Below are 18,529 nucleotides of genomic sequence, written 5' to 3'. Positions count from 1 at the left end.
CAAAAGGGCCTAACGAAACATGACCTGAAAATAATATTACGCATAACAGACAGAGTAGTTTGGTGAGCACAATCATTAGGACTAATTAGACAAATAATATTTTGTATTCAGTAAAAGGGTTGTAGATTATTTGTGGGATCGATTAAAAGTTATATTTATTTATCACTAATAGAAGGAAGGAAATGTTTTATTTAACGACACACTCAACACATTTTATTTACGGTTATATGGCGGTTTTTTAATTGAATGGATGTTTAACGACACCCCAGCACAAATAATACATCGGCTATTGGGTGTCATACAATGGTAAAAATAAAAAATAAAAGGTTAGGTTAAAAACAGTGTATAGAGCTGTGCGGTGGTACATGAAATTTGAAATGTTAAGTCAAAGACGGTGTAAAGAGCTGTACAAAATAATACATATCACATTTGTTATAAAGGTAAAATTCATGTTACAAATCAAATATTACACAAAAGTAAATATAAATTTGGCATAAAATCCAGTTTCTTTTAAAAAATTTAGTACAAGTTCGGGGTGGAATCTAAAGGATTCCACCACATCCCTTGCTTCAAATATATCGTTTCTAGTCTGGATCAGATGATTACACTCTACCAAAATATGGTGCACCGTCAGTGTACACTGACAATGCTCACACTGAGGTGGAGGATCCTTCTTGAGAATAAATGAATGGGTAATGTAAGTATGTCCGATGCGAGCACGACACAAGACTATTTCATCCCTTCTGCACTGCCTATAGGAGGACTGCCACTCTCAGGACTGGCTTAACAGAATGAAGCTTGTTCGCGACTGCACCGTTCCAATCATCTTGCCAAGTAGAAAAGATATAATTGTTTACGTGATGTTTGAGATCACTATAGGGAATACCAGCATTGGCACGTGGCAAAGTCAAAGCAGACATGGCAGCACAATCTGCCTTTTCATTGCCTCTGATGCCAACATGGCTGGGTACCCAACAAAACACAATATTCTTATTGTTAATAGATAAAAAGACACACTTTCGTATCAGCATCCCAATTAAGGGATGTTCCAGCTTCATATATTGTAAAGACTGGAGACATGAAAGTGAATCGGTATAAATTATAAATTTAGAGGAACTAGAGTTTTTGATTTGCTCTAGGGCTTTAATAATTGCCCAAGTTTCGGCACTAAATATAGATGCCAAATCAGGCAATCTCATAGAGATTATTTTGTCTGATGGAAAAACTATGGCACAAGCCACAGAATTCCCATCCCGTGACCCATCCGTGTAAATAGGGATGTAGTCACAGTATTTCTCTTTTATTTCCATAAAATATTGGCTATAAATAATTGGATCCGTGCGATCTTTCTTCAGATGCACGAGATCCAACACAATTTTAGGTGGTTTTATGCACCAAGGTGGCAAAACAAAATATGAAGGTGTTTCCAAAATGTCTGAAAGATCAATGTTGAAAGCAGATAAAAGCTGCCTAATGCAAAGACCAAATGTGCAGATTGCATTTGGCTTCGCATCAAACAACTTCATAAATCGGTTGTCAAAGATAGCGTCATGGGTGGGGTGTTTTGGCATTGACTTTATCTTGGTAGCATACTGCAGAGACAGCTTTGCACGTCTAGCACCCAAACTAGGTTCGTGTGCATCAACATACAAACTTTCCACAGAAGATGTTCTGAAAGCACCAAGACAAAGTCTAAGTCCCTGGTTGTGTATGGGATCAAGCATCTGCAAGTAAGTCTTGCGTGCAGACCCATACACAATAGAGCCGTAATCTAGTTTAGATCTAATCAAAGATCAATACAGTCGGAGCATAACCTTACAGTCTGCTCCCCACTCTGTGCTGGCAATAACTTTGAGAATATTTAGGGCCTTTAGCCCTTTCTTTTTAACATATTTTAAATAAGGTATGAAAGATAGCTTCCTGTCAAATATAATTCCCAGAAATTTGGTCTCCTCAACCACGGGAATCGGGCTTTTGTCCAGAAACAGCTGAGGGTCTAGGTGGTGACCTCTTTTCTGGCAGAAGTGCATACAGACCGTTTTTGACTTTGAGAATCGAAAGCCATTGTCAGTTGTCCATTGTTGAAGCTTATTCAAACAAAGCTGCAACTGACGCTCAATGATACTCATATTGGACGACCTGTAACAAATCTGAAAATCTTCAACGTATAGTGAGCAATCGACACCAGGTTTTAAACACTGGGCGATGCTGTTAATTTTAATTAAGAATAGGGTAACCGACAGGATGCTACCTTGGGGCACCCCCATGTCTTGTGATTGGGAATCTGAAAACGTGGATCCCACTCGCACTTTAAAAATTCTATCTTTTAAAAAGTTAGAAATAAAATTTGGAAGAAGACCTCTTAGGCCCATGCCATGGAGGTCTTTTAAACTCCCATACTTCCATGTGGTATCGTAGGCCTTTTCCAAATCAAAGAACACTGAAACCAGGTGTTGATTATTGACGAAGGCCTTGCGACAAAACGTTTCAAATCGAACGAGATGATCAACCGTACCTAGACTGGATCTGAACCCACATTGCACGTTAGTAAGCAATTTGTGGGACTCGAGAAACCAGACAAGTCTACGATTGATCATTCATTCCACAGTTTTGCAGATGCAGCTTGTGAGAGCGATGGGGCGGTAACTGGTAGGGTCAGTAGGATCCTTGCCAGGCTTTGGAATAGGAATTATAATAGCCTTCCTCCAATCAGAAGGAAAGTCACCAGAACTCCAGATTTTATTAAAGATGTTCAAAAGAACTAAAAGAGAACATTTGGGTAAGTGTTTTAGTAGTTGGTAATGTATTTCATCTGGTCCCACCGAAGTATCATGGACTTTTCAAAGAGCATCCTGCAACTTCTCCGAAGAGAAGGGCCTGTTGTACACTTCAGCATTCTCAGATGAAAAATTAATAGGTTGCTTTTCAGCTTTAGTACGGACAGATGTAAAAGCATCCGAGCTGAAAGCAGAAGAGGAGTTATGAGAAAAGTTGTCTGCCAGTGCATTGGCGATGTCACGTTGAGATGTGACGTTTGTGTCATTGACAGACAAATGATGGACAGTACTACTGGATTCTTTTCCCTTGATTTTACAGATCCTATTCCACACAGATTCCACAGAGGTTTGGGAATTCAACTTGGGAGACATATTTTCTCCAAGATGTCTGATCTCTCTGCGGGCCTTTGCCTTAGCAATACGATAGGCAGAGAGGTTGTCCCAGGTGGGTTCCCGTTTAAACCTCTCAATGTGCCTGTTTCGTTCCTTAATAGCCTCTTTGCATGATTCATTGAACCATAGTTTAGTGAAATGTTTCGGCACTGCCGTACTCTTGGGAATAGTTTCTTCTGCAATTTCTTTCAAAATGAAAGTGAAAGAGGACATGAGATCGTCAGCATCGTCAATAGCAGATTGTTGCAGACGAGTGCTGCATAGATGCTGAAACTGATGGTGTTGGACATATGGTTAAGAACCACAGATATTGAGAGAGGAAACCCGCTGTCGCCACTTCATAGGCTACTCTTTTCGATTAGCTACAAGGGATCTTTTCTATGTACCATCCCATAGACAGGATAGCACATACCATGGCCTTTTGATATACCAGTTGTCGTGCACAGGCTGGAACAATGGGCCCACTGACGGGTATCGATCCTTGTAACTCTGATATGTAGAGCTTCCGAGGTCAATCTGGCACATTCAGAACAAAAGAGTAAATACAGATTGAAGGGTTTTATTTATTAAACACACACTGTACTTGCAAGGATGTATCATACTTTCAAATGTATTCACAAAACTAAACTTGTTAGTAAATACCATATTTGTTTCTGGGGTTAATCAACTTTCTTTTCTTTTTTAAATTAATATAAAAAATCCCTAACATTTTATTAAATAAGCTTGCCAAGACCACTGCAACACAAGGAGTCGAAAGAATTGTAGACAAAAGTCACAGAATGCACCATCATCTGGATTTTGTATTCTATGTTATTAAACTGAAAGGTACATGCACCCCCAAAATTATTTAAGTTGGAGTACGAATATGGAGTAATTAACTCATCATATTATACATGTATTATCTCTTGAACACATCTTAGCAACAAATTATATGTAGCAGAAATCAATGCATCGAAATAAAAATGTATTTTATGGTTATAAATCAGAGCTTGAGAAAAAAAACTAGGTTTCCTTAAAACAAAACAAATTAAAAAAAAACTACTTGAATATGCAGGTGTCTCCATTTGTAAAAAAGCATGAGTAATCAATTGTGTCCTGATAATAATTCCCAGTAAAAAATTTCAAATATGTAAAGCAGTTCCATACAGCCAAATAATAAGCATCATAAGAATTAATAAAATTGAAATGATACAAGTCTAGTGCCGAAACGTCTACCACTTTCCATCTTTGGGTGCAAATGTTTTGACATCCAATAGCCAATAATTAATAAATCAATGTGCTTTAGTGGTGTCGTTAAACAAAACAAACTTTAACTTTATCTTTGGGTGAGTACGAGGTGAGTTCCAACCACTGCTCACCTTTGATGGAGAGACCTGAAAATGCTAAAAATTTTAAACATTCAAGGAAAGATTTGGTTTTATAATTTTAGTAAGGTCCGTAAGTCATAATTAGCTGGAAGTATTATACAGTGTTAATCAACAGGTCATGCACCTTTAAATACACCAAAAAAAATACACAGATATTTCTATTTGTATTTCCCATGCCACATGTAATCGTATGGACTGAGCCAAGACTTGCATCCAAGCATGTTGTTTTTAGCGCAGTGTTTAAAAGTGAACGGATTGATGTTATTTTCTTCAATGAACCTTTCATTTTTTGCATCTTGTTCCAGAATTTCTCTGTCAACCACACGTGCCTTAAATGGCAAGATTTTTGCAATCTGTGTCAAAGTCTTTTTCACTTCCCGAAATTCACACTTGCCGCCAATCTCGACGATTATGCGGTCTGCTCTCAGCGGGGTAACGTAATGGTTGATGGAACCTTTCCCGCTACCCATTCGGTGTCCTTGACCTTTCTTTGTGACCGACTGCCACGGAGGATCCACTCGCCAGATGGCAAACATCCGATTTTCATCCAGCTTGCGGTTGATTGTCAGTCGGATCATTTCAAAATGTCCCCACCTTAATCTGCCACCAGTAATAGCCTAAAAAATAAAAATGAATGAGATAAAAGAAAATAATGTTTCTTTAATGATAAACTAATATAAAAAAGCATTCTGAGAGTACTGTTAAAGTAATACATGTTCTCTACCAGGCCCAACAAATTTTCATATCTCCTAAATTCAAGGGCCATAACTATAAAAAAGGGTAAATCACCATGAAAAGCTTGCTCTGAATGTGCACGTAAAGCCCTATGACCTGACCTGACCATGAAAAGTAAAAAGTTTGTTTTGTTTAACGAAGGCACATTTATTTTTTATCACTGGCTGTTGGATGTCAAACATTTTCTAATTTTGACATATAGTCTTAGAGAGGAAACCCGCTACATTTTTCCATTAGTAGCAAGGGATCTTTTAAAGACACCATTCCACACAGGATAGCACATACCACAGTCTTTGATATACCAGTCGTCATGCACTAGCTATGAATGTTAGTTTATGGTATTATAGCAGTTTCATCAACAGCTATCAGGTGTATAACAAGGTTACTATAACATTTTCATCTAAGGAACAAGAGAAGAAACTTGCTACCTCCACATTGTTATTTTTATCTTCTTTAAATAATTGTTCAACACACACATTTTTTTTACATTCATAGCCATATCTAGTCGGGGGAGGGGGGAACACTTAGTCCCTCAAAACATTAAATTTTTGTTTAGCTAGCAAAGACCCTACATTACTGTGCTTCAATTTTTTTTTTTACTGCACACACCCCCACACCCACCCTCTATTTAGTTTAGGCTATATGCAGCCCTGATGTGTGCTAAATTAAGAAATGGAGAATGGTACAGAAATTTGAATGTTCTATTTTTATATTCTCAAGAAAATAATTCCAAAGCCTCCAGAGTATTTTGGTGTTAGATTTACAAGTAAGTTTAGTACAAGCTATACATTTTCTCCAAATACAAAAAACATTTAACGACACACTCAACACATTTCATTTACGGTTATATGGTGTCGGACATATGGTTATGGACCACACAGATATTGAGAGAAGAAACCCACTGTCACCACTTCACGGGCTACTCTTTTCGATTAGCAGCAAGGGATCTTTTATATGCACCATCCCACAGACAGGATAGTATATACCATGACCTTTGTTACACCAGTTGTGGAGCACTGGCTGGAACGAGAAATATCCAATGGACAGGGATCAATCCTAGACCGACCACGCATTAAGTGAACGCTTTATCACTGGGCTACGTCCCTCAAAATACCTGAATGCCAAAATCTCCATATTGTAATTTGTTGTGGATCAGTTCCGGTCCTCGCATTAAAAATAAATCCTTCATCATCTTCGGCGGTCTGACATTCGCTGCTAACTGAGGCACTTTTTCCATGAATCGTAACCTCCGTCTTTCTGGAAATTCAACATCTGAAAATAAAATAAATATCTGCATCAAACAGAGCTTTAAATGGTGCACTTTTGATACTTGTGAAAGGACCAATTATGTAATGCAAAATTTTGAATTTTATACCTCTCTCCCCAGCCCTCGAAAGAGGTCAGGTCTCATATCATTCACAATAATTGCATTTATTTTTAATATCTTTCATCCCGTAGAAATTAAACATAAAAATTTATTGAAATTTAATTATCAAGAATTTTGGTGTTAAGTACGATTCATTCGTTAAAAATTCCTTGAGATAATTTGTCTGCCATCTTTGTTATTTGACTTTAAAAAATCACAGATTATTTTTTTTAAATGTTAAAAACAATTCCTGGGTCATATTGACTACCTGTCCTTGTATCCCCTGGATGGGGGTAGGCACAGTGTAACAGGGAATAAGTGAATTAAAAAAAAAAAAAAAAAAAAATTAACTATGTAATAAAAAGAAAAGAAAAAAGAAAAGAAAAAAGAAACAAAATCTTAGTCATTTGAGAAGTCTTGTTTTGAGATTGCTTTTGAGTGTCCCCAATCACAAGCCACGAATGTATCGTTCACTGCAGATAGTTTTGCGGCACTGATACACTGGCACAGCCATCACCTAGTATCCAAATATAATTTTAAAGTAAATTCTTGAAAGATTAACATACGATCAAATGATGGTGGAGGGTCACACTTCATTAGTGTTGCTATCTGTGTAAATCTTCCGCCATTTCCTGTAAAAATAATAATAATAATATATCACTAACAGAAATATAAGCCATGAGTGATCATTGGAATAGTGTGAAAATCCTTTAATTGGTAAATTGTTAACAAATCTATGACAACTACTTGACAAATTCACTGTGCTGGGATCGGACTGAAGCATTTGTAACCCATGGCAAAATTTAGTTTTAAAACACTGTGGGTGAAAAGGCCCACTGACAGCAATTTTAATCCCCCTATGGCAATTTTTTTTTTTTTTAAAGTAGCAAATAAACATCACTGATAGGTTATTTTGTTGTATGAAGTCTTTTTTCAAATATAGAGAATTTTGTATACATTTTGCCATCAATAGGGAGCTTTACTGCGACAACAGTAATTTATACCCCGCGGCACAAGAGTACCGTCAGTGACATCTGAGCTACGGAAATTTATATCACAACGATGGCAATTGCTGTCGGTGCTGTTGTTAAGTTTGAGCCCTGCTATGTTATTAATATTATTATATGTTTTATGGAGCATGTCAGAAACATCACTTCTGAACAGTTTAGACAAACCTCCAGTAAACAGTCACCTGTCTTAATTATATTCTTCCTATGAAGATGTCATTAAGTAAAGGGGCTACACCTAATGGAGAATTAAACTTACCCACCACACACAAAAAAGAATGTTTTGAAAGACCATTCCCCTCACACACACACACACACACACACACCCCACCCCGTAAACTTTTAAAAATATATAGGCTATTCAACTTTGAAGATATTGCTGCTTTAACTGCAAGAACGTGTTAATATCCTATGGACTTATGGTGCTTGTTACATTTTAATATAATGGCATAAATTTACACACCTCTTGCTGACTGCAGAGCGGAACAGTTGATACACGTGAGCGTTTTAAGTGGTAAATGTAATTTTAAAATTAAGCCCCTCATCATGAAATGTTTAAAGAAAAGGAATACAAGGTTATATTTATCTGTGTCATATTAAATTGCAGACCATGTCAGAATGTTTGGACCATGCGTTAGTCTAGCGCATGCGTGAAGAAGGGGGAGAGAGAAGAGACAAGAGTTGGTAGCAGCCGAATCTGGTTGGAGGCGAATGATTAAACCAGCATTAGACAACTAAAGCAACAGACGCCCTGCTCAAGCAAATGTTCTGGTTGTTTTCTTCTTTTTTTTCAGTACATTTTCCGGAGGAGCAATTCTCCACCCCCTCCCTATAAACTTCACTCGCCACAGTCTAGACTTATTGTGCAAAAATTCCTACCAACACACCTGAATAATGAATATAGAGAGAGAGGAGGGGAGAGAGAGGGAGAGAGAGAGAGAGAGAGAGAGAGAGAGAGAGAGAGAGAGAGAGAGAGAGAGAGAGAGAGAGAGAGAGAGAGAGAGAGAGAGAGAGAGAGAGAGAGGAACGGACAGACGGACGGACGTGAAGAGAGAGACCTGGAGACAGACTTTTTTAATGACACCACTAGAGCACATCGATTTATTAATTATCGGCTATTGGATGTCAAACATTTGGTAATTCTGAGAGGAAGCCCGCTACATTGTTCCATTAGTAGCAAAGGGATCTTTAATATGCATCAACCCACAGACCGCATAGCACATACCACGGCCTTTGGTATACCAGTCGTTGCGCACTGGCTAAAGCGAGAAATACACCAATGTGTCCACTGACGTGGATCGATCCCAGACTGACCGCGGATCAAGCGAGCGCTTTACCATTGGGCTACGTCCCGTCCTGCAAAGGCAGAGAGACAGACAGACATAGTCGGTAAAAGGCGAGTCGGTTAGAGGGCAAATTATTAATTTATTGTTAAACAGCATTCGACACAGCTAATTCAGTTAACGTAAATTATTTTATCCTATAACCACTAGCTGTTTCTATTGGCCGAGGGAGCGAGACGTAGCCCAGTGGTAAAGCGCTAGGTCGCTTGATGCGCGGTCGGTTTGAGATCGATCCCCATCGGTGAGCCCATTGGGCTATTTCTCGTTCCAGCCCGTGCACCACGACTGGTATATCAAAGGCCGTGGTATGTGCTATCTAGTTTGTGGGAAAGTACATATAAAAGATCCCTTGCTGCATTAAAAATGTAGCAGGTTTCCTCTGACTATGTGTCAGAATTACCAAATGTTTAACATCCAATAGCCGATGATTAATTAATCGGTGTGCTTTAGTGGTGTCGTTAAACAAAACAAACTTTACTATTGGCCGATTATGATGATCGATTAAAGCATCTTTAGGCAATCATGTGGCGTCACATGTATATATATCTACATTACAAAATCGCTAATTTGACTTATGTCATCGTACAATGTAGCTGAAATAACAGAAATAATAAGTTTTCCCTTATAATTTTATGGACTGTAGGATAAAAATAATAACTAGTTAATGACGTAGGATATCGGTTTTATCTTGTTCAGGCCGAATGGGAATTTCCCATTCTACCTTCACAGGATATAGTCAGTATTATCTATACACACCTATTGGTCAGAACATCTTTGTTATGTTGATAACACATGCTAATAACACATGTTAAGACATAATTATATGAGTCCTTATCAGATAAGGAAGGAAGAAAATGTTTTATTTAACGACGCACTCAACACATTTTATTTACAGTTATATGGCGTCGGACATATGGTTATGGACCACACAGATATTGAGAGAGGAAACCCGCTGTCGCCACTTCATGGGCTACTATTTTCGATTAGCAGCAAGGGATCTTTTATATGCACCATCCCACATACAGGATAACACATACCACGGTCTTTGATATACTGGTCGTGGTGCACTGGCTGGAGCGAGAAATAGCCCAATGGGCCCACTAACTGGAATTGATCCCAGACCGACCGCGTATCAAGCGGACGTTTTACCATTGAGCTACATCTCGCCTCCCTCAGATAAAGTCCCAAATTCAAGTTTGTACTTTCAAAAATAAAATGTGTTTGTTTTGTTTAACGACACACTAGAGCACATCGATTAATTAATAATCGCTATTAGATGTCAAACATTTGATAATTAAAAAATAAAAAGTAACTAGTTTTGTTTAAATTATTGGATGATTTGATAGAATACACATCAGGGGATCATATGTGACCAGTGTTAGCAGCGCAATTTTCTTCAGTAGAGTGGGGGTGTTTGGTGTGTGTGTGTGTGTGTGTGTGTGTGTGTGTGTGTGTGTGTGTGTGTGTGTGTGTGTATGTGTGTGTGTGTGGTGGTGGTGGTAGTGGTGAGAGCTGATTGAGATCGAGGGCGCAAAATAATGTTTTTAGGGGCTTCGGAGACATGGTTCCCAGTAAAAGTTTGAAAACTAGATGTCCTGAAATGCAATTTTCTGCATTCTACAAGTAAAATTCATCTCTGCCTTAAGATTTACTACTAATAATATTTTGCCTGTGATTTATCTGTGACTCATAAGCGTTAGGGCCGTAAATACTTTTTTTAAAATAGTTGGAAAGGCGTTTAATTAAAGATTACGTAAGAAACAAAATACTAACATTACAATTTTATATTACAACTCGTTGTTTAAAATCGTATCCAACTCGCTTTCGTTCGTTAGATACGTTTAAAACATCTCGCTGTAAGATAAATGATATCTAACGGCGACTTGTGAAGTATTTTGTAAATCGAACTAAATAAAAAGCAGAAACGGTAAACTTTTTACATGGGTAGTATTTTGACTCGTCACATAGGAAGTAATTAAAGGGGAATAACTCTTTTTAAAAATTGTCAAGTTGGAAGAAAAATGAAAACATTGAAACTGTGTGTTCATCAGAAAAAATTTAAAGGTGATTACAGAAATCTTTTGATGGCAATATTGTACAAAGAAATTAATAGATTGCTTGTTTATACAAAATGTAATAAGGATGATGACAATGTTTATATTTGGAATATGTTAATTTTCGCTGAACTTTCGCCTGAAGACTCAGAGTCAGACTGGTCTTGTTCATAAACTTGAAATCAGAAATGCAGGCGATCTATTAACATTTTTATAGACCATATTCATGATATTGGATTGTATATATAAAATGGGTCAATTATATATTACAGGGCATACATTTTTTTTTTTTTTTTTAGACAAACGATATGTCGTTCGTGTGGTTTTAGTGTTTGCACAAACGATTTTCTCCAGTGGTTCAGATACAAATCAAAAGGTTAACCGGCAACGGTAATCAAATGAGAATCTAAGATTGGCGATTTTCGTAGCTTTTCTCCAAATTCTTATCATAAATACTAAATTATTATTATTGTTCTTGCTCACAATAAAACGTGTCATTTTTGACATTGTCCAAAGCTGACCCTTTCATTTGTCTTAACCTAGCTTCACTTCGGATAGCCACAAAATTGTCCGTACATACGTTGCATATAACTTTACATACGTCGCCATTCTCGTTTGTATTAACTGCGAAATCGTCTGAAAACCACCATTTTTTGAAAGGTTTTTTCATTAACGGTGTCCTTTTTGCTTTTTTTCGCATTAGGTTCTGACATTTTACAACTCTATAACTAAATGCCAGGCTAAGGTGATGTCACATTTAATAAATACTCATAAATAAACCGTTTTAATTTCCAAACCGCGTATTGTTTTCTGCGCGTCAGATATTTTGTTCTCAATTGCAGATGTAGTTGGTCGTAATATATACTTGTTAAAATTTGACTTCGATCGTTTGGCGAAAAGTTCAATCTTGCTTTCTTTGCTCATTTTAATTTTATATGTACAAACATTTCTGTAAATGTGACAGACATTTGTTACTTTCCGAATGTAAAAGTCAACGTCAGAAATCTTCAAACGTGTGTACTGTTGCGCACAAACAGTGTAACCACCTAAACAGGTCAACAGACGATACAAGCAGGGATCTCACTGACCCTTGAAAAGTGTGTTTTGAAGCATGGAACTTGGACAGGACTTATTTTTTTAGTTTTAACTTAAAATCCTATTATGGGACTCCCCAAATTTCACAAGAAACGCTCAAATGACCCCCAATGGAGAAAGTCCAGTGAGAATCCTGGATACAAGAAATACTGATTAATAAACAGTATGACAGTTTTACATTCAGACAAATTTCCCAAAGTGCTAAATATATATATATATATTTTTTTTATTGTTGCTGCAGATGATGATATTCTCATAAACCCAAAAGAATTTACGTCAGTCGGTGAGGGAGATGTTCTTGAAGTATACAACCCAGACAATGATTACAGGTACATGATGATGCATCAACTGGAATATAATCAGCTTTGTTCACAGTTGTATTTATAGAAATTTAATACCTGTTAAATTATGAAAACCATATAAATTTAGAAAATTTGATCTTTATACAAAGGTATTTAACCTTGTTTTTTGATGCAGCAGTGGTATCAAGAACTAAGCAGGTGTTCTGCCAGAATATAATTTGAGGGCACCTAATAAAAACAAAACAGATCACAAGTGCCCCTACTAAGTGGTTATTGGTTTGATATTGGACTCATTTACTTTAACCAATTTTAAACAGCTGTTCCCTTACTATGATCTTTCTCAAAATTATAAAAATGTATCCATTAATTTTCAAGATTTTAGGGTATGTAATTGTACTCTTCGTACCCTATGGCAGAAACCCTCCTGGGCCTTTTCTTGTCATCAAACTAATAGTGGGGAGCAGCATGCCACAACATAAGGGTCATTCCGTGTCAAATCGCCCCCCAAAAAAGGAAATTTAAACCCTACCCTCCCCAATTTCAATGAAATTTGGTATATAGAGTTATTGTGGCAAAAAAACCTGAAATTCCAAGTTTCAGCTCAATCGGACCAACGGTTTCTGAGTTATGGCCTTTTTTTTTTTTTAAATTTTGTCAAAAAAGGGTGTGGCTGCCCTTTTTTAAATTGCCATAACTCGGCAACCAATGGTCCAATTTTGACAAATGAGGTATCATTGGAAAGGGGGAATTACAAGGAATCCAAATCTGGCATTATTCCTGATATTTGGTTTACTTTTGGGCTGATGACCGTTTGACCTATGTACCATCATGCTATGAAAGGGTTTTGTGGCAAAAATCACGACATCAGAAAACAAGTAAAACATAAATTAAATATTACTTGTTTCTGAGTATTTTCTTATGATGACAGTGGCCAGTAAAAACATTTTGCTAGCCGCCATATAATTGCATAACAGAAACTGTTAACAATACATATTTTGTACTTTAAGACAATCAGCTGACCTGTTAATATTTTGAGATCTATATGAAATGTATTCATGTTTCAAGTGAAGAATGACGGGTTTGGTATCATCACATTGCTTAATCAACTATAGGCTTTGTATCTGTCCATCTGTCTGTCTGTCTGTCTGTCTGTCCCACATTTAGTCTTCCAGACTTTTTGTTCACAATGCCTCAAGATATTGAGGTGAAATGTAATGTCTAGCTTTATTTTGTACTGTGGGGGACATGTATTGCTTTTATTTATATATTACTATATATATCCAATAACTGTATTGCTTTAGCAGTTCTCTCTGAATGCTTGTTTTTTAAAATAGTATTTTCTAAACTTTCTTGTATCTCTCTTCTATAAATGGTAACTGCAACACATGGTCAACTGATTGTTTATTGTATAATTTTAGTTGTAAATTAAAAAAAAAAAGTATATTTTATCAATTATAAAACAAGATCTATAAACTTGATTTTCTACCACATTCAGTAATTGCGACATTTGATCTAGAGAAAAGTGACAAGATGTTCAGTGTTTATAGTGTACATTTGATTCCATTATGTAGTACAGAAGTGAGTTTATTGACAACAATATTTATTGATTTTGTTTTCACAGACGTCTCCTTCTCCAGGTTCAGTCACTGTCTGAAGACTTCCAACAAAAAGGTGAAGTATGAAAACAAATCTTATACCACTCTTTGATCTTTCATATTGCCAGTGATTTTTATACTGTGAAACCTGTCTATACTGGAACCTGAGAAACCGGAATCCTTTCATAATCTGTCAAGTCTCATTGTCCTGAATTTTCTAAATTCTAACATGGGACCCTCTAAACACAGGATCCTGTCTAACTATTATGTCCGGTTTAGACAGGTTTCACTGTATGATGATTGGTAATGTTATGTTATATATTTTTTTTATGCAACTAGACATTTTGTTTTAAAAGAAAAATCATTTTAATTCATTTACATTCTCTCAAATTTTATATATAATTTTTTTCCAGATACTGTGAGCATTGAACAGTCTATAGCTACAGCGTTTCACCTCAGAGCCTACAAAGATGTGTGCGTTAACAAAATCGATTCAAAGGTACATGTATGACATACAAAGTTTGCTGACTTTGCCATGATGTTTTCGACTGACAGACTTTTAAATGACTAAAATTACATATTAAATAGGTTTAAAAATTAAAAAAAAAATTAATGTCTGTATATTCAATGTGTTCCTGATTGTCCTAATGTTTAAAGGTTCTCAGAATTCATTTTATTTAAATATATATTTTTTCAAATGTACAAAATTATTGGGAGATTAAAAAAACAATGGTATGTGCTATCCTGTCTGGGATGGTGCATATAAAAGATCCCTTGCTACTAATGGAAAAATGTAGCAGGTTTCCACTCTATGACTGTCAAACTGACCATATATTTGACACCCAATAGCTGATGATTAATAAATCAATCTGCTCTAGTGGTGTCGTTAAAGAAAACAAACTTTTTCTACAGATTTTTCTTTGTTTAAAAGTAATTTTTTTATCAAATGATATCACTGTTACTAGTACTACGACAGATGTTAGTGCTGAGTGGTTTATTTATTTTTGTTGTATATTTCAGAGTGTGGCCCTTGACCTCGTGGAGCTGCTGTACAAGGAACAGTATTACAGTCGGAGTGACATGTGGCGGCTCAGACAGAATCTCGTAGGATGTTAATGAGTCACTTTAACTATTTTTTAGAAAGCCTTTCTAGATTAAAACAATATATGTTGAATGTGAATGTAATTGCTTTCTGTAACCATATGTCTCATAGAAATTATACTGAAGTAATTTACAAAATAAGTTTTATAGTAATAAAATTACTTAAAACGGTCAAAGTTAACTTACCTATCAATATGCTGCTAAACTGGCCACCAGGTGGGTTTGGTTACAAAAAACCAAACACAAAAACATTGCTTTTAGTACACCTGATTGGGCAATGTTTAATATTGAAACTGTAATCACAAGTATACATAGTTTACATTACTTAACCATTCACATTATTATGTCTATGTGATAAGCCATTCTTCAGTATCCTGTGGATGCAGTCACTAAACACTGGTTTGTTATTAGTGGTATAAAATACATCAAACTATCGGTATGTTGCGATAGTCAGTGCCTCGATAACCAATATATGAACTATCGATATGTTGTGATAGTCAGTGCCTTGATAGTAATGCATCGCACTATCGATATGTTGCGATAGTCTGTGCCTTGACAGCAATGCATCGATAGTTAATTAAACTGTCGATAACTATCGCAATTGTTTGCTCAACTATCGATAGTTTCGATAGTATGCATAGTGAAATATGGTCTACGACCAATGCATGATTTCACTACCAAGTGAGATTACTATAAATAACTAAGTACAAACACAGACATACATAGATTCGCACGCATACTCACACAGACACACATATACACGTATACATATTGGAAAACTTAAGGTAAATAATTTGCGAAATACATGTATCTATTCATATTACTGTTGTCAAGCGATTTAAGAATTCACAATACTGTTGCAATAGAACTATCACTATTGCAATACTATTACAATAGTATTTTAACTTTTAACTATTGCAATACTATTGCAATAGTTAAACTCACCACAATAGTCACCCCTATTTGTTATGTATGTTAATAAAGAAAAAACACGTTTTCTTTCATTAGGTGTGATTGCTGTTTCAGTACAAGTTTCAACTTGGTGTCAAACATTATAATTTTCTAATATGTTTTGCAGGTTGGCACATGTGTTTATCTGAATAAAAAGGTTGAGTTTGCAGAAATGAGGTAGGTATTATTATTGTTTTGAATTTTACGTTCATAAATGTACTCATTCAAAGGTAAATCTTTGTGGATCTTATTTTGTTTGTTATTTTTCATCATTTTAAAAATATGTTGTGGCCAAGATCTTGCAAGCTTGCGAGTTATGAGAATGTAAAATATTAATAATGCTGAAAGCATCAAAATTACTTTTGTTTAATAAGTAATCTAAGTACAAATATTATAGTTCTCTTTTTTTTTCAGTTGACAAATTGCAGAAAGAATCGTTGACCAAAACTGTTTTTAACCATTGAATTTAATATTTCATATGTGACTGACATGCTGATGAATGAATTAAACTAAATAAAATGTGTTCTTAAAGTACGCACATCCATAATCCATATATGCATTGCGAAATATGTGTTATTATATTTATTTAGGATATGTCATTGGGTGTTTGATGATTTGTCTCAAGTATGTTAAGTATCCTCTTTTGATTCAGAGCCCAAGTGAATGAAATGTGGTCTAAAGGAGATAGAGTAACGTGTGGTGTCATTTGGGATGATACAAGGGTAAATATTTATTTATTTTAATTTATATATTTACAGTGAAACTACTCTAAACTCCCCCCCCCCCCCCCCCCCATGGGACCACTTAAAAGTCCAGTTTTAAGTGGTATCCTGTTTAACGATTTTCTGAGGTATTGATATTTTAAAAGGGATTGTGAAAAAGGTCTGTTTTGAGGGATTTCTACAGGGATCGTACGGAGTCTGGAAAACCTTGAAAAGTATGGAATTTGAAAAATCAATTTTCCAGACCTGGAAAAAGTATGGAAAAATACCTTTTTTGTGAGTTGGTTTGGAAAAAGTATGGAAATTCGTCTTTTAAGACTCGTGAAGAAAATTTTGGTTGCGTGAAACTGGTGGAATCTGACAACATTTTCCGATCTCGGCACTAAGATACATTTGGGAAATCAAGACTAACAATTGCCGACATTTACCAGATATTTGAAGTACGCGCTTGAGCAATGCATATCATAAAAAGATTGTCCATTTTATCAAATTTTCCAAAAATATGGGGAGATGTATTGAGTAACATGAGTCTTGAAAGATATTTTTTTGTCTTGGAAAAAGTCTGGAAAAGGTCTGGAATTTTTAATGTAACTCTTGTTTTGTACCAAGCTTCTTTTTTGATTACTGTGAAATGCAGTAGGTATTATTATTATTCTTATTTATTGGTTTTTAACCAGGTGGTGTTCCGATCATCGACAGCCGTTGTCCAGATTTTCATTCAGATGAGCTCTGAAATGTGGGACTTTGACATCAATGGTGACCTGTACTTTGAGAAGGCTGTCAATGGATTTCTGACTGATCTCTTTGCCAAGTGGAAGGTATTAACTTAATATCTTTTGAAGAAAAAACCCGGATGAAAGTCCAAATGTTATATGAGCATATATTTCACAAATTTGCTTTAGGAACTATGGTAACACTGATAGTCAAGTGGTCATTCAAAATTATATGTGCAGTTCGCTTGGGGAAAATATAAAAAAAAGTTTTGAAAAAAATATTAAGTTTGAAAAATGTATGCAATTTGTTTTATTCAAAGCCTGGTTGTGGTTATTTTGGCTGGTAAGGAAATCTTTTATTTAATGACGCACTCAACACATTTAATTTACGGTTATATGGCATCGGACATATGGTTAAGGACCACACAGATATTGAGAGAGAAAACTCGGTGTCGCCACTTCATGTGTTACTCTTTTCGATTAGCAGCAAGGGTTCTTTTATATGCACCATCCCACAGACAGGGTAGTACATACCACGGCCTTCGTTACACCAGTTGTGGAGCACTGGCTGGAATGAGAAATAGCCCAATGGGCCCACCGATGGGAATCGATCGTGCATCAGGCGAGCGTTTGTACCACTGAGCTACGTCCTTCCCCCATTTTGTCTGGTATATTTATTAGTTGAAAGCAAATTGCTGTAAGTACTTCCTTGCATGCTTTATCAAATTGAGTTGTGTTTAGTTACCATGCAGGTGTACAGAAAGATGTTTAAAAAACTCTACATCTAGTTATGAGTACAAACTATTTTCTTTTCTTGCAACTTTTGTACTGTTAAGTTGTGCACTGTCTACAACTTCTTGCTTAAATTAACAATTTTGCCAAATCCAACGTGTTTCAGGCCTGGTGCTTACGCTCTCTTGATGCGCGATCAGTGTGGGATCGATCCCCGTCAGTGGGACCATTGGGCTATTTTCTCGCTCCAGCCAGTGCACCACGACTGGTACATCA

The 18,529-nt window shown here is 36.2% G+C and overlaps 2 protein-coding genes across 4 annotated transcripts in view; one reads left to right on the top strand and one right to left on the bottom strand.

The window, feature by feature from the left end:
- Window positions 1-3,713: 3,713 nt before the first annotated feature.
- LOC121391520 (39S ribosomal protein L16, mitochondrial-like) lies at window positions 3,714-8,244 on the bottom strand. Its single transcript, XM_041523121.1, has 4 exons — window positions 8,109-8,244; window positions 7,205-7,270; window positions 6,387-6,544; window positions 3,714-5,154 (listed from the first exon to the last, which is right to left on the bottom strand). The coding sequence occupies exons 1-4, from the start codon at window positions 8,191-8,193 to the stop codon at window positions 4,696-4,698; spliced, it is 768 nt and encodes a 255-aa protein (XP_041379055.1). The 5' UTR covers window positions 8,194-8,244; the 3' UTR covers window positions 3,714-4,695.
- A 2,742-nt stretch (window positions 8,245-10,986) lies between these two features.
- LOC121368396 (GATOR complex protein Iml1-like) overlaps window positions 10,987-18,529 on the top strand; it is a 73,947-nt gene continuing 66,404 nt past the window's right edge. For all 3 annotated transcript variants that reach the window (XM_041493097.1, XM_041493096.1, XM_041493095.1), the window contains exons 1-8: window positions 10,987-11,052; window positions 12,379-12,466; window positions 14,061-14,110; window positions 14,448-14,533; window positions 15,055-15,138; window positions 16,214-16,263; window positions 16,739-16,808; window positions 17,486-17,626. In XM_041493097.1, the coding sequence (XP_041349031.1) occupies window positions 11,010-11,052; window positions 12,379-12,466; window positions 14,061-14,110; window positions 14,448-14,533; window positions 15,055-15,138; window positions 16,214-16,263; window positions 16,739-16,808; window positions 17,486-17,626 (612 nt within the window). In that variant the 5' untranslated portion in view covers window positions 10,987-11,009. The remainder of the gene's footprint in view (window positions 11,053-12,378; window positions 12,467-14,060; window positions 14,111-14,447; window positions 14,534-15,054; window positions 15,139-16,213; window positions 16,264-16,738; window positions 16,809-17,485; window positions 17,627-18,529) is intronic.

The sequence above is a fragment of the Gigantopelta aegis genome, chromosome 3 (assembly GCF_016097555.1).
Source record: "Gigantopelta aegis isolate Gae_Host chromosome 3, Gae_host_genome, whole genome shotgun sequence".
Classification (NCBI taxonomy): domain Eukaryota; kingdom Metazoa; phylum Mollusca; class Gastropoda; order Neomphalida; family Peltospiridae; genus Gigantopelta; species Gigantopelta aegis.
The sequence above is the reverse complement of the archived record's forward strand: the minus strand, read 5'-3'. Positions and strand labels throughout refer to the sequence as shown.